Genomic DNA, 15,926 nt, shown 5'->3' on the forward strand with positions numbered 1-15,926 from the left:
CGCATTAAACAGCTCGGATCCGAACAGTGTCACTACCCAGCGTTGCATGAGAAACTTCAACCACAATAGTTCCAGTCTGGCCAGCAATGGTGCGAATCACCGCTCCCCCAACCCCTCCATTGTCACTCAAAGGAAAGACATCATTGGCGAATTTACTACCGACCCACTCGCCTGGGCCCCGAATGGAGATGGTCGCATTGCCGCTGGCGTAGGGACGCGGGTTCCCGTACTTGTCCACAGCACGGAAGGATATGAGTGTACTGTCGATGCCATCAGCCTCCAATGTCGGGTCATTCAGAGTTATCCGGATATGATCCCCCTCAGTGCTTCCGGATAAAGTACGCGAGGTGACTTTCTTCCCGGACACGTATCCCTCGAGAAGAAGTTCCGGCAAAGCAGCACTGGTATTGAGTTTGGTCGTGTCCAGGTAGAATGGGGGATGAGCTGTGTGAGAGAAGTTGGCAGTGTCGGGACTGAGCGTCGCATAATGCTCTCCGTTGATATACGCTTCCAGGGTGTCGCAGTTCGACCAAATAGTAGCATTGTCACCCAGCGTGGTTACAGGCGAGAAGGAGCCAAAATCCCAATAAAAGGCCGGTTCAATCAGAGCGCCATCGGCCGGATCACCCTGGGTGAGATAAAATGAAGCGCCAGGTTTGTACACACGGAAAGTATCGATCACTCCAGGCCACTTGACATTTTCATAGATGTTGCCATTCAGTGACTGGTAATCAATGGCGCACCAGCCCAGAAGACCACTGTAACTATTATTGCTGGCCGCAATGTCGTGTACCTGAGCGTGCAGCTTGGCCTGGTCTTGCACAACATCCTGCTGGTCAATCCATCGGAAATATTTTGGGCCATCCAGTGCACCGACGGATTCCGTGATCAGATAAGGAACGGTGGTGAGTGGCGGCAACAGAATCGCGTTTCCATCCTCGCTGTGGTAGTCGTCGTAGGCAAAAACGTCTCCTACCCAGTTGACCAAGTTTTGACTTGTTTCAGTCCCCGACGTCTGTCGGCTGCCGTCCAAAGCGTAAGCAACGTTCTTGGTCTGGGTGTAGAGGGCGGGTTCCAGAGGAGACTCGTTGACCTGGACACCCCACAGGATAATGGACGGACGGCTGCGGTCCCGGATGACCATGTCATGGACATCTGAGACGACATGCTGCTGCCATGAAGCATTTCCAATAAACTGCCAGCCCGGCACTTCCTGCCACACCATAATCCCGAGTTCATCGCACATGTCCAAGAAGTGAGGAGACTGTGGGTAATGGGAGCAGCGAACCATGTTGCAGTTGAGTTCTTTCAGAATTTCAGCATCGCGCTTCTGGAGGCGTTCTGAGGCGGACATTCCAATGTACGGGAACAGTTGGTGGCGGTCAAGCCCAAAAATCTGGAATCGGTCGCCATTAAGGAAGAAGCCGTCCGTGGTGAAGTTGGCTTCCCGGAAACCGATATTGCGGGTAAATGTATGAACCACTTGGCTGTCGACGGTCAGGCTCGTGACCACCTGGTATAGATTTGGGGAGCTGGGTGACCACAGCTTGACGTTCGGTGCAGGGATATTGAGCGTAAACGTGGAGTTTCCGGTCTGGGAAATCTTCCAATCCTTCGTAGTCTGAGAGAGCACATGACCCGCGTCTTGAAGTTGTGAGTTGATCTTGATTTGTCCCGGAGCTTTGGCGGAGTCAATGGTGGTTTCGACCACGACCTGTCGCGAGGTGCTGAGGACATCGACAGGTTTGGCAAAGACATCAGAGATGAAGGAAGACGGCACTGTGCGCAAAGAAACATCCCTGTTGATACCACCGGGCTCCAAGTAGTCGATACTTTTAGGACCAGCCGGAGAACCTTCGGGGTTTACATAGGACCATCTTGCGTCGACAATGACAGCAATAATGTTACCAGTCTCCTTGACGTAGTCGGTGATTTCATAGCTGAAGGGCAAGTAGCCTCCCTCGTGCGTTGGCAGCGTCTGGCCATTGATCACGGCGGTGGTGACGGTGAGGACACTATCGAAATCAATGAACGTCCGACCAGAATCACCACGGGGAAGGTCGAAATGACGGCGGTAGATCCAGACTTTGTTCCAGGTGTTGTTGTCCCACTGCTCCCAGCCGAGAGGCGTCACTACGTGAGGGATGGTAACCTGTTGGAAGCCACTGTCGTCAAATCCAGGAGCCTCGCTGCCGGCGGTGTACTCTCCCCCAAACAGCCAGTTCTGATTGATCAGAGTGACCCCCTCGGGGCCAGTGGTACTTGCCCCGGAAACCACTGCCTGCAGCAATAGTAGAGGGACCAGTAAAGCCCTAAGCATGTTTGCCAATTTTCTTCAACGTCTTTTGCTCTGTACTGAACAGTTAAAAATTGAGATCAAAATCCTCCCACGATGTTGCAAGCCCCCTCATTTATGGTTACCTCTCTACACCGATGTCGCTAGAGGCTTGGAATGGCGCGATTAAGCACGTTTCTGCGTATTGAACTACTAAATCTTAATCATTTCGTTCTCGGCGCCACTTCAACTAACTATCCAACCAGGGGATTTTACGGAGAAATGACCCTTTCATCCGATTTACCTAAACATAAATGCAAATTTCCGATTCGTAGTCTTTCCTGAGACCCCTGAGACTAGTTGGCTCCTTGGGGTCCATGCGGGGTATAGTAACAACTTTGTACCAGCGCCATACGCGAGCTCCGCGAGAAAAAGGTCAAGTGTAGCCGACAGGCCGGACGGGACGTCGACAGAAAGAATACCGGCACTATCCTGGTGGAATCATGGGAGTAGTGACTGCTAGAATGGAGGAAATTGTTGTGATAGTTGGGCAATGGCTACAGGAAGTGAATCGCGTTGATTTTAGCTTGATACTGAGATATCAGGTATGCCTTTCAAGAGGGCACCGTTGAAGGATGGAAGATATTGAGACGAAAAGATACAATGGATATGATACATATGGATGGGCTGTCTGCCATGTGCGCCCCGAAACCTTTTTTTGTCCGCGCTGAAGAAACCTTCCATGCACAACCCAGAGGGGAAAACGCCAGCAAATAATCCGTGGTCTAGATGGCCGAGGGCTGGAACCGCAGGGGCACCACCCACCGATTCCCGAAATCAATGCCATGTCGACGCCGGGTGCCGTACTTGCGCCATACGATCTGCGGAATCCCAATGTCGGCAACGGCGAGGCTCCAAGATAGTTCCTCGCCGGAGAGAGAGGCACTGAGGATTCCCGTCTTAGGCGCACCCAAGCATACAACCGACGTGGCGTTCACGCACAGTGGACTGCCTTCGACCATGGTCACCTCGCCTGTTCATGTCAGTCAAAAAGTAAGAACATTTCTGAAAGAAAAACCTACCAGTAGTAGCCGACAGGCCGGACGGAACGTCGACAGAAAGAATATTGGCACTATCCCGATTCATCCACGAGATCATCTCAAACGCTACGGCTTGGTCATCGTTCCGCAAATCATCAAAAGCGACGTGCATGCCAAACAGCGCATCGATGACCAAATCAGGGTCTACTTCCGAGGTGGACAAGCGCCCTGACAATTCCTCCCATTTCAAAACCCGTCCGCCAATCTTGCGGAAAATATCGAGCTGCTTACGGCAACTTTCCAGCAGTTCGTTTTCATGTTCCAGACCGAGCATGCACAAAGTGACGCGATGGCCTCGGTTTCGAAGGTGGCGGGCAGCTGAGACCGCGCGTGCGCCGGTACGGTGATTGCCAGTGAGAATAAGCATAGTCGGAGCAGCGGCATCGTTGGAAAGAAGAGCAACGGCGGCTTCTGCGATGCCTCGCCCCGCGTTCTCCGTGATGAGATCCTCAGTCAAGCTGAATTCTGCAACCGCAATCTGCTCGACCTCGAGTGTTTGCAACGGGCTCACCGTAGGGCAACTGCGGTTGGTAGTAGTCAGGCGGAGAGAGGCTCCGGAGACACCAGGGCCAACCTTGGGAGAGGCTGACACTCGGCCGGGCCGAGGGCTCGTGGTTCGGGAGGTGTTCAATGTCTGGCTGCGTGAAAGGGTATTGATCTGTGGCGGGATAAAAGACGGCTGTCCTAGTACCCCGCTGCCTTTACGAGTAGGTTGAATTCGCACAGACGCTCGGGACCGCTCACGTCCTGATCTGGTGTCGCCACTTAGTCTGGCATCGCTGATTTGCTCGACATCGTCGTCGCTTTCACTGTTCTGCGGGCTGTCGAGGACGTTCTCTGTCCAGTGCAAGTTCTTTCCCCCGTTAGTCCCGGGCTTGGCTTTCCGGTTGAAGCTGACCAGACGCGCCTCGTCTGCCGTAGTATCATCATTTCGAATCTCTGCGAAGACTCGGTGCTTGTCAAATTTGGACAAGTTGGTTTGGAAATCAAATTCACCCAGCTCCTGGATGTCCGTCGCATCCTCCGTAGCCCAGCCGCTGGCATCCTCTGCATAGGGCTGACGATTCTTCTTCCTGCGAAGTTTCGCACCGGGTGTCGAGGGTGAGGCCTGGTTGGGAGGGGCCGCGGGTTCTACGAACGCGGTTTGGCGCCAGCCTTTGCTCTTCGGATTGGTGCTTGCAGCAGCCCCATGTTTGTTCAAAGCCTCTCCATTATCCCGCCTGTTGCGTCTCGGTGTCTGTTTGGCATTCGGGGTATTTTGAAGCTCTTTCGCCGGGAGCGCCTCCAATGATTCTGTTGCTCTGCCCCCCGCATTCAATCCAAGGTGACTGAATGGCTCCGTCAATGCAGCTGATACATTTGCAGGAGTGCGCTGGATTCCGGCTTCAACGGGGCTGTGCGCAGGCGGTTGGTTGGGCTGGGAAGGGGGTTTAGAGAAACTCAGAATCGCGGGGTCGACAAATTGTTGTTGAGGACGATGTTGGGGTGGTGGTAGTGGTGGAGCTGCTGCTGTCGTATTTGGGGTCCCTTGCGGTGCATGCTGAGGTTGTGGGGGAGCTGAAGTGGTGGTTTGCAGGGAGAGATCGGCGATGTTGGCGGCATCAATTGAATACTGGGGAATACGTTGGCCATTCCACATAAGAATCACTGCAGGGAAATCAATTAGAAGGATTGTCTGAGGCTGAGACCTGACTGTCTTACCATTTTGCAGCAACAAACTCTGCCCAATCACATTGGCGACTTGACCTTGCAGCTTCCCACCCGCGGGTGCCCTCAAAGTCACGAGCACGTCGTAGCCAATGAACTCGGAGGCCATGGTGAGTATACAACTTGGGGGAGAGGAGTCAAGCTCACACAATCATCTGGTCGGGTAGAGATCTCGTGGGTGCAAGGAAAGCGAAGGAGGGCCGGGTGTCTCAAGACGAAGTCGCACGGGAAGGAAGACAGCTTTCCGCCAAAGGCTCACGTGCGGACTCCGTTCTCTTATCGATAAGCCGCAACTACAAGGGTGCATGAATAAGATAGGCGCTAATCGGCCCGATATTATAGTACATACATACGTGAGTGACACAAGAGTCGTTTAATTCCGTTGGATGCTGGGCTGGCCTGTTCCCAGCTTATCAGAACTCATCGAGACTGTTATACTCATCCTCGGCATCATCGCGAGAAGCAGAGATCTTGGGTTTGACGACTTCGGTGATGGACACCAGGTTATTGTAGAATTCCACCACTCGGGGATGTACCATCACCTTCCGCGGCTCGAATCGGGTTACTTGCAGCCCGGCCTGGGAAGTGGCCCGACTCAGTGCAACGTAAGCCTGACCTTTCTCAAAGACGCGGCCCAGGTCGACTTTGACTCGCTGGAGGGTCTGTCCCTGCGCCTTGTGGATAGACAGAGCCCAGGCCAGAATCAGCGGCACCTGCTGGCGTTGGGCCTGGACTTCACCGTTGGGGAGTTCGATCTTCCAGGTTTCCGGCTGGCAGAGTAGGTGCCTCTCCGTTCCGTCGGGTTGAATAAAACACACCAACGGCCATTTTCGGGATTCGCGGACCCCTTCCTTGTGCATCATGGCTTTGAACTTTTCCCGGGTTTGGTCGCTATTGCTCTCATCGCCGTCCTCGGTCCCAAAGCTGCCTTCATTCTTGCAGTGCCAGTCAAAATATTCCTCGTTCATGAAGCCCATCACTCGTCCAATGGAACCGTTCACAAGATTGTCCTCCATATTTTTGATCAACATGACTTGGGCACCCTTTTTTTAGTTCGATGGACTTAGGGGCCATGCAATTCGACAGTAGCTTTTCACGGTATTGCTGGTCTTGGATGGTGCCGGAATCCACGGCCTCAAATTTCCACACGTCGCCGGACAGTCTTGTCATTCGGGCCGTATTGGCGCCCTCGACCTCAGCACGCGTGGGGAACCTATCGAATTTTAGTTTTGCTAAACAACATTTTCCAAAAATTTGCACATACAGTTCCGTTGCTTCGAGCGCATCATGGAAATCGAGCGGCCGAGAAAGCTGCTTGAACGCCTCAATTGTGCGGGGACTAATTTTGCCCAGTCTCATTTCGTTCAACATCCCGGCGAATTCGGGGTCTCGTTGACGGAAAACATGGGTCAGGAGAATTGTGTGTTGGATACACGTGTTCCACGTAGCAGCGGCAAACGCAAACTTGGCCTCGCGGTTGCTTCCATCCGGCACGGGGGGCAACTGAAAGAAATCACCGGTGACGACAAGTTGAATTCCGCCAAACGGGCGGCCGTTGTTTCGAAGGCGCCGGGCAACATCTTCCAGTTTATCGAACAGATCTCCATCTACCATGGACACTTCATCGATAACCAGAACCTTGGTGCGTAACCAACGATTCCGCGCTTTCTGGTTCTTTTTAATCTGTAGGTAGTCAGTATTGGTGCACTCCCAGGCCTTGGGGGTGAAATGACCTTCTTAACCAGTTCAGGTACGGCCTCTTTGCCCAGCCCAATTCCAGCAAAGCTGTGAAGGGTAACGCCCTCGATATTACAGGCTGCAAGACCCGTTGAGGCTGTCACTGCCACACGATCGGGCTCTCTCTTGTACTTGACGCGCAGTTTCTGGATAATTTCTCTCATCAGGACCGATTTTCCAGTTCCTGCCGAACCTGTAAAGAAGATACTCTTCCCACGGTCGACAACGGCCTCGCGAACAGCCCGCTGTTCATCGCTGAGGAAGACAGTGGCTATCTTGGAAGGGCCTTCCACTTTGGGCTTCCCACTGGTCTTTGGGACCTTCTTGGACTCCCGTCGCAATTCCTTTTGCTCTTCCTTGATGGCGCTCGCGGACTTGTTCCAGAAATCGGTAGGCTTCGAACGTTTCGGGGTCATCAAGTTCATCTTTTTGCCCGAGTCTGCTTGGTGTGGCTCTTCCTGTACTTCCTTCAGCCATGGCAGCGTGCGAGGTTTAGGAGGCGGCTGGAGGTGAGAAGGAGGCGAGGATGACCACGGGATTTGTATGCTACTCGACGGCGCAGCCCCCTCATGGGAAGCATGGGAAGAAGGCAAGTCCGGATATTTAACGTCCAATGCATGCTTGTCGCTGGCAGTCGATTTCGTGCGCTCTATCTTCGGGACCTTCGTGGATATACCGTCGAGGGTGGGATAAGCGACGGGATCCGGCTTCGAGAGGGTCGATGCGACTGCACTTGACGTAATGAGTGGCTGGGGTTCATCAACATCGAGATCGAGGTCATCGTCGAAGTCGTTTTCATCGAAATAGACCGCGCTGTGGAGAGAGCCCAGCGCGGATTCCCCGCCAATCGTCATCTCGATTTTTCGCTTGACACCGGCCGACTGCATTGGGGACTTGGAAGGGACGACTGCGTTTGCCCGTAGCAAGTTCGACTGGAGAGGCTTGGAAGACACTCCCGGATGATCCTTCACTGCCTTTTTAAACATTGTGGGTTCCCCGGCGAGGGCGACACCTCGGGATGTGAAACACACGAAGATGCCTGACGGGGATTTCGAGCAATTCGAGACAATTCGAATTGGTTTTATGTCCCGCAATCTGGGGCGCGCAACATGCATAAAAAAAAGGGACGGACACAAACGGAGACGCGAAACAAGTTGGGCGTGATGCAGAGGGAATAGATGGATATGGCCAACGCGCGCGGAGAGAGACGCGACTATCACACGTGACTGATAAGTACGGTGGCCGACAAGATGGAGTTGGACTGGTAAACATTGGAGGGTATACTGTCTATTTTTATTTTTATTGGTGAAGAGATTGGTGTCTATTTCATTGAATAAATTTCCAGGGTTATTATCATTGCGTGTAATTAAATCAGAACGGCAGTCAAGAGTTGGGGAAGTATATAACTAAAGGATCGTCACTGCAATATATGTCGCAGTGGTCGCCCGAAATAGCATACTCTTAGTTTATGCCACACTGTGAAGGAACCAAGCGAGGCTTCCTCGAAATTCTCTTTACTTCTGATTCACTACGAGAACGGATAGCTCTGCGATGGGCTATAGCAAATAATGGCGGTACTACACCGTCAGTCGAAGTGGTTTCTTTGCCAGGTTTGTTTTGTTAGGCGACTTGGATTCTATGCTGGTCATCCAGCGACATCTCCACCTTCGACCCGAATAGAGAATAGAAAAAGATGAGCCGCAACATTATGTATAGTCGCAGATTTCGCTCCCTGGGGCAGTCCACTAGGAGTTTCAATCTTGGACTTTGTCTTTCTTAATATGTCCACACTCTACGATAGGGCATAAGAGAACGCAATGCCCTGATAGGCCTGATAGGTAGAAATTTCAATACATGGCTTTGGTTGTCTAATTAATCAATTCAAAATATTAACATTATTTTTTTTGGGATCCTGCTTATCAAACTCCCTATCCTACCTCCGCTGACCTATCTCTGGCCCTGCCCCTTAGGCAGCGAGTTTGGGCCGTGCGCCGGGTAGGTCGGCCCCAGGGTAGTAGTCGCTAGAGAGCCCTCCATGGCCTCTGACAACGGGTTGCTTAGACCATTTTCAAGTCCAGGCCTTGGCGAATTTGAGAACCCTAATATGAGAAAACTTCTGCCTGATATTATGAGGCTGATCGTGTTTCACTATGTCTATTACTCATAGCAGATGCCTTCAAGGTGTTACATTCACCAATTAAAAGAAAGAGAGTCCACTCAAGGCCCGGGGAGAGGGGGCATCATTCCGGGATCATATCCGACGGTAGATTCCTTAGCCGGAGCCCGCACGTGTTCAACGATCTCTTGGAAAAGCCCAGATACTACTAAGCAGATGCTATTCTAGCTTGGAGGATACACTAGTCCAAGGCTTGGTGTGGATAAGCCTCTCTATTCCCGCCAGGCGATGCGCCAACTGCGGTAGATATTTACCAATGCCCCACTCCGCCCGATACTGTGTAGGCAATCCAGGAACGTGATATCGATCTACCATGATGATTGGCTCCGTTCCTCGGCATTAACTTCAGCCACATGGCATGGGGGCATTCTCCGCGGTCGCATCGACGAAACGGCGTGAGAGGCCTAAGCGAATTATTAAAGAGAAATGTCGGGCCTTTTATTCCCGGACTAGCATTCCATTTCGATTTTACTCAACATACCTTTGCAGCTTTGCCCCAAATGGCTTTTGTTGCTGCTTTTCTTGCCGTGGCCGGTCTGGCTAGCGGTGCGACTATCACCACGTCAGAGCCTGCCGTGGCCGCAATTGATCGAGCTGAGGCCACTACCGTGCCACAAACCTGGACCTCTAGCGTCAAGGGTTTAGCTTTTGATCGTTTCTACCAGATCTGGCTGGAGAATGTCGTATGTATTCATCGTGTGCTATCTTATGTTGATCTGTGTCAAAAGTACTAACCTCGTCACAGGACTATAACAACGCTGCTGCCAATGTTGACCAGCAGTGGTTGGCGAGCAAGGGTATTACCCTGACCAACTATTATGGTGTCGGCCACACATCTCAGCCCAACTACTGTGCCGCTGCTAGTGGTGATAACTACGGCATGGACAACGGTGAGTGGATCTACGTCTACAAAGGAGGGACTGAGATTTTCCCAGGAGAAATTCTAGCGCCGTTAAAAGCTAATGCTGAATACAAGATCTCTTCCACAATATCCCGTCCAACGTGTCAACGATCGCTGATCTGCTGCATACGAAGGGAATCTCATGGGGCGAGTACCAGCAGGATTTGCCCTATCCAGGCTTCCAGGGCTACAACTATTCCAACCAGGAGACCTATGCCGATGACTATATGCGCAAGCACAACCCTCTGGTGATGTTTGACCAGATCTCCAGCAACGACACTGCTCTGCGCTTGATCAAGAACTTTACTTCTTTTTACGACGACCTGAGCAACAAGCAGCTGCCCCAGTGGGCCTTCATCACCCCAAATATGACCAACGATGCCCACGATACCAACATCACCTTCGGTTCACACTGGCTCCGAGGCTTCGTGTCTAATCTTATGGATAACACCTACTTCTGGGACAACACTCTGCTGCTGTTGACTTTCGATGAAACTGAGACCTACAACGTTCCTGAGTCCGAAATTTACAACGACCGCAACCGTGTGTTCAGTATTCTACTAGGCGGTGCTGTCCCCAAGGACATGGTTGGCACCAAGGATGAAACAGTCTACACCCACTACTCAAGTATCGCATCTGTCGAGGCTAACTGGGGCTTGCCCTCGTTGGGTCGCTGGGACTGTGGTGCTAACCTGTTCAAGCTGGTCGCCGACAAGGTCAACTACACGAACTGGGACATCGACGCCAGCAGCCTGTGGTTGAATCAGTCTCTTCCCGGCCCGCTGGAGCGCTGGGGTTATTCTAAATACCGTGCCAGCTGGCCTGTGCCGACCACGAATGACTCGTGCTCGGCTGGCAATGGTATTCTCCAGTCAGTGATTGACACCTACAAGGGCCGCGCCCCGACTTATAACTACTCATCGCCCTTCCCCTACGACGCCGCGTACGGCCTGGATACCGGTGTTTCTTACTCTCGCAATGGTGAGACCTACGTGTCTGGTGTCAATACTACAGGTATCGTGGGCTATGATACGAATTCGACCACCACATCTAGCTCTGCAGCTGCATCCTCGAGTACCGGTGCCGCCTCTAATCTGGCCATTCCAGTCACTAGCTCCTTCGCCGTTATCTTGAGTGCCTTTTTTGGTCTCTTGTAAACGCAGCCAGCTGATATAAGAGGATCTTCTGTCGGCTGCATGAATTGACTATATCTCTGGTCTATCTCCTTTCATGGACAAGCAAAATGTTTTATGTTTCAAAGCACATGTTAGAATTATCTTATTCTTGGACTACGAATCGCAAAACAAGTCTAGGTGAAGTCTGCGCATGACAAGGAGATCAAGACGTAAGAGAATGATGTCAAAGATAATGTTAGGTTGATCATTATATCTGGATGAAGTGCTTTGTATGATATAATTCGGTAGTTACTGGAAAGATTTGGAATGTTTGATCCTATCTACCCTCATCACGCTTCTTTAATATGGGTTCTTTCTACTGGCTTTGTTGTTCCAATTATCTATCGAGTATAAATACGAGTTATAGAACATGAAGTTGCTTAAAATCATTTCAAGCAGCAGTAGAAGCTTTGTCGCTATCGTGCTGGCTCGTCTTTCCCTCCACTCCTATAGTGACGGAATTTGGATCTGTTGAGTCCTCCAGTGCATAGCCAGGAATAAAGTCTCGTGACTCCTTGGGTATTGCCACTCCCTCCTCCATTCCATAGCGTGTATTAAGAGTGTTTCTGTATATGCTGACAGCAGTAAGAGCCAAGCCAGCCATCATGAGCGAGCAGTACGCTGCCGCTTCATGAATGAATGGAACCTCGTGAGAGTCAATGCCAAAAGCTACAGCTGTGCCCCACGCCTGCACGCCTTTGAAGTAGCCACTATATCGGCCGAGGACATGGGGTTCGTTCGAGAAAGTGCTGTAGGCCCATTGGTGGAAGTTCTGGTAGATCGGATAACATGCACCGAGAAACATGTAGATCACGAAAGGCCCACCGAACGCAGCATTGGACCAGTCGTTTCCTGGGGGTGGGTCATGCCGGTTAATCTTGTGCGTTCCTAGGAAAGACAGCATGGCAATCCAGGTTCCCCCGATAACTATTCCCACTAATCCTAGCGCGAAAAAAGCACGTTGCCTTCGAGATCCGAAGATACGAGAGTCACAAACAAACGCCACTGCGAGTGAACCCAGGATTTGGAAAACCCAATAACCAAGCTGTTTGAAAGCTAGTTAAATCATGGCCAGGCAAGACTAGGATTCTAATGCTCCTTGAACTTACATTAGCCAAGGCACGCGTCCTAGCGTCGAAATACCATGAGTTGAACGAGCTAGCCATGGACAAGTACATCTCGCTACTGAAAATACCCAGGGTGATGAGAGTCATCTTGGGTTCCACAAGGGTCTTGCCAAGCATTTTGAGCTCTTGATACCAAGGCAATGGCTCAAATGATGCGATGGGCTGGCCATCATCGCGCCTTAACTTTGCTGGGTCCATCAAGAACCCAGCTATGAGTAGTCCGAATACTTCCAAACAAATGAAAGTCAGATACACTGAGGATGGCACCCCGGATGTCGAGGTATTGTTGATTGTGACACCTAGCACGACAGCTTTGATTCACGTTATTTCCATAGCTCATGGTATTTCGGGAAGAGTAGATACCTGCGCCAACCAATGACCCAATTGCATTCAAGGTCCATGTGATGGCGATGTACTTGCCCTTCTTGGACTCAGTAGGGTAGCAAGTTGTGATGTAGCCTAAGATCAGATTAGAGAAAGGTCTAGATTCCAGATCATTAATTATACCTTGTGTAGACCACAATAGGCCAGCCGAGCATCCTAGCCATGCACCACCAAAAAGTGTGAACCAGGTTCCTTCGCCTTTGTCAATCCACCTAATAAATGTCAACTATTGAGTCAATTCGAAAGGAATAAACCGCAAGTCTGGGCGTACCATAGAGATCCTGCATAGACCGGATAACCAGTCGCGCCTATCATAAGCGCGTATCGAGGCCCAATTTTGTTAATGACACTACCCCCCAAGACACCGGATGCACCAAATAAGCTATAGAGCAGGACATTGGCTTTGTTGACAATGGGAACCAGCTCGGGTCTCTTCCCCCCGCTCCTAAACCTGTAATGGCAAGATATGTGCCTGGATTGCAGAAGAGGACAAAGCCGACTAGAACTGCCTGAAACCATGGCCTAAAAACCGTCATGTCAGAATTTGCTTGGGATTCGAAGCAGGCTGGTTTGGTGACCTACGAGTTAAAACGCCATTTTGAAAGTGGCTTCTCCAATGTTTCAATGGCAGAATTACTCTTAGTGGCAGCCATTTGGCAAGGTCTAGAAGAAAGACAGTTCGAACAGTTTCAAAGATGCCAAATTGGCGACCGTGGATGGCATGTGTATGGGGAAGTGGCTCGATATCTAAATATATTTGGCTCGTAAGGTCACTTTAGATCTGTGTCATACACAAGAGCTGAATGGTGAGGTAGCTCAACTAGGTTTGGTCGTCTAGGGATCAGATGATAGTGGGCGTATTTCCTGCCCAAACGGGAAGCATTGGAATGTGGGGGTTACTCCTCTTGTCCGGTGATAAGGGCGATTACAAGAGCGCCGAACTCCAAGCACAAAGATAAGCTACTCAAGTACGGACTCCTGGATCGGCTAAATATGGACCCCAGACTTCCCCCGCACATCCTTTCAAATACAAACACGAGATAGGTTAGACGCAACTGTGGAGTTGTCGAGATGCTGGATTCCAATTATGACTTGCCTGTAGGTCCAGAACCGAGGGATACGCCTGATAATTGCCGAGTTCCGTAGAAATGGTAAGACTTCTCGAGGTATGAGGAACAAACTTCAAGCCCATTCTTCCCTCGGAGTGGAGACACCTATGCCGGAAATGGTTCAAGATACGCGGGAAACCGCCAGCACGAAAACAATGAGGGAGCAATCTGGGCCCGCATTGCTTTTTGGACTCAAGTTGCAACTTTTATCAATTGAGGCTGCTTCTCCAACCTTACCTGCTGGGACTACTCGTGTGAATTCTGTGCAAACGATAGACCAGCTCAGCATCCAGCCAACCGCCACCGGGCACTATTTATCTTGCGTGGTTTATTGGTTCAAGATCATGAACACAAGTGAGTAGTGAATACGCCGTTACCACTAATAGTTCATCTTCAGCTATGTCGACGCTGCAAGAGCGAGTTCAGCCTGCGCTGCAAATGAGGGACAATTCCCTAGAGACGACCGCAATACTTGAAATACCCATCTCGCGGCTCTCAGAGGATGTGATGCATATCCCACGATCATGTGGACTTTTATCCAACTTGGAAATTAGTTTGACCGAGGACTATGATGCCACAGCACTATTGGAAATGTTGGCCGAAGGGAAAGTCACGGCGCATATACTCCTCTCGGCTTTCAGAAAACGGGCAACAATTGCACAGCAGTGTGTACGTTCTTCTCCTTGTGCCTACACCTAACTTGAAAGAGATCAAGACTAACCAATACAGGTCAATTGCCTCACAGAGCTCATTCCAGAAGCCATTGAAGATGCTCGCACTTGTGACGAGATTTTGGCACGAACCGGTAAACCCATGGGGCCGCTTCATGGACTTCCAATATCCGTCAAAGAGCAGATTTCCATTGCAGGTCGCCGTACCAATGCCGGATTTGTGGCGTGGGTGGGCAATGTCAGCAAGGAAGATGCCGATATTGTTACATCGCTCAAAAGGCTGGGGGCTGTTGTTTTTGCTAGGACAAATCAACCCCAATCACTGATGCACCTTGAAACATCCAACAATATCTATGGGGCTACAGTGAATCCCAGAAACCGGAACCTTACTGCTGGGGGTAGCACTGGCGGAGAGGGAGCCTTAATGGCCATGCATGGAACACCTCTTGGGATTGGAGGTGATATAGGGGGCTCAATAAGAGTCCCAGCAGCCCTAAATGGAGTGAGTCATGTCTCTGGACGAATAATAGATTGTGATAGCAGCTTACAGTCATTAATATCGGAAACAGATATATGGATTTTACCCAAGCGTTGGGCGGTTGAGTGGCAAGAACGTTGTGGTCCCGTCGCCAGGATGTGATTCAATCGTTGGTACACTAGGACCATTCACAAGGTCTTTACGTGATATCGAGCTATTCTGCAAAGCGTACTCGGCGGCCAAGCCTTGGATTGATGATGTTTCTCTGATCCCGGGTGACATTCTGTCTCCGAGTATGGGCCGCCAATTTGATCATAACCGGCCCCTTCGCGTTGGGATCTTGAGTGATGACGGCGTGGTCTCCCCTATGCCACCGGTGCGATATATTATTGACAAGATTCGTAACTGCCTGGGCCAAAGCGCATCTGTACAGGTGTTGCCATTCAAGCCGCTAGATCATGAAGGAGCTTGGAAGATCATTGCGGCGAACTACTTCGAGGATGGCGGTGCGGGCATCCGCGAGATATGTCAAGATGGGAATGAGCCTCTCTTGCCTCTGACCAACTGGATCCTCCAGCAGTGTCAGGATAACATGTCCGCCGTTGCAGCCACGCATCAAGGCCGTAAAGCTGCTCGTGATGCTTTCCGCCAAACATATAGCGCCCATTGGGAGCAGGCCGGAGTCGACGTTGTGTTGGCACCTGTTACTCCCAGCACAGCGCCACCACTTGGTGCAACCCCCTACTGGGGCTACACTGCCATCTGGAATTTGCTCCAGTACCCGGCAATAGCCTTGCCCGCGTCCAAATTTGTAAGCGATTGGAGTACAGTTGACCTCTCTGCTGAAAGTTATACACCGAAAACGGAGCAAGAGAAAACACTATTTCAGCAATGGTCAATGATACCGACACAGGGCATGCCAGTTGGTGTACAGATTGTAGCTAAACGACTACACGAAAATCTTCTCGTTCAGGCTGCACGTGTTATTGAGGAGACACTGAGATAAAAATCGGCCATCTGGTTCTTGTCAAGCAAGTAGATCCAGATTCAATATAGTGAGCTTGATAAAAAAATATCATTTTTCTC

The 15,926-nt window shown here is 50.9% G+C and overlaps 6 protein-coding genes across 6 annotated transcripts; 2 read left to right on the top strand and 4 right to left on the bottom strand.

Moving 5' to 3' along the window:
- Positions 1-4: 4 nt before the first annotated feature.
- Positions 5-2,320, bottom strand: N7510_004265 (glycoside hydrolase family 2 protein; the record flags this gene model as incomplete). The annotated part of the gene is made up of 1 exon (XM_056976191.1): positions 5-2,320. The coding sequence occupies one exon, from the start codon at positions 2,318-2,320 to the stop codon at positions 5-7; it is 2,316 nt and encodes a 771-aa protein (XP_056836147.1).
- A 740-nt stretch (positions 2,321-3,060) lies between these two features.
- Positions 3,061-5,191, bottom strand: N7510_004266 (mRNA decapping enhancer EDC3; the record flags this gene model as incomplete). Its single annotated transcript, XM_056976192.1, has 3 exons — positions 3,061-3,308; positions 3,358-5,022; positions 5,077-5,191. The coding sequence occupies 3 exons, from the start codon at positions 5,189-5,191 to the stop codon at positions 3,061-3,063; spliced, it is 2,028 nt and encodes a 675-aa protein (XP_056836148.1).
- A 304-nt stretch (positions 5,192-5,495) lies between these two features.
- N7510_004267 (DEAD/DEAH box helicase) lies at positions 5,496-7,805 on the bottom strand (the record flags this gene model as incomplete). Its single annotated transcript, XM_056976193.1, has 4 exons — positions 5,496-6,115; positions 6,180-6,295; positions 6,347-6,765; positions 6,816-7,805. The coding sequence occupies 4 exons, from the start codon at positions 7,803-7,805 to the stop codon at positions 5,496-5,498; spliced, it is 2,145 nt and encodes a 714-aa protein (XP_056836149.1).
- A 1,690-nt stretch (positions 7,806-9,495) lies between these two features.
- N7510_004268 (phosphoesterase-domain-containing protein) lies at positions 9,496-11,053 on the top strand (the record flags this gene model as incomplete). The annotated part of the gene is made up of 3 exons (XM_056976194.1): positions 9,496-9,678; positions 9,741-9,885; positions 9,972-11,053. The coding sequence occupies 3 exons, from the start codon at positions 9,496-9,498 to the stop codon at positions 11,051-11,053; spliced, it is 1,410 nt and encodes a 469-aa protein (XP_056836150.1).
- Positions 11,054-11,462: 409 nt separating this feature from the next.
- N7510_004269 (uncharacterized protein) lies at positions 11,463-13,235 on the bottom strand (the record flags this gene model as incomplete). The annotated part of the gene is made up of 6 exons (XM_056976195.1): positions 11,463-12,116; positions 12,181-12,509; positions 12,562-12,657; positions 12,706-12,794; positions 12,854-13,033; positions 13,165-13,235. 6 exons carry the CDS (start codon positions 13,233-13,235, stop codon positions 11,463-11,465), a joined length of 1,419 nt encoding a protein of 472 aa, XP_056836151.1.
- An 855-nt stretch (positions 13,236-14,090) lies between these two features.
- On the top strand, positions 14,091-15,846 carry N7510_004270 (amidase; the record flags this gene model as incomplete). Its single annotated transcript, XM_056976196.1, has 3 exons — positions 14,091-14,360; positions 14,421-14,864; positions 14,932-15,846. 3 exons carry the CDS (start codon positions 14,091-14,093, stop codon positions 15,844-15,846), a joined length of 1,629 nt encoding a protein of 542 aa, XP_056836152.1.
- Positions 15,847-15,926: the final 80 nt, after the last annotated feature.

Source organism: Penicillium lagena (assembly GCF_028827675.1).
Source record: "Penicillium lagena strain IBT 129212 chromosome Unknown utg000002l_segment0_segment0, whole genome shotgun sequence".
NCBI lineage: Eukaryota > Fungi > Ascomycota > Eurotiomycetes > Eurotiales > Aspergillaceae > Penicillium > Penicillium lagena.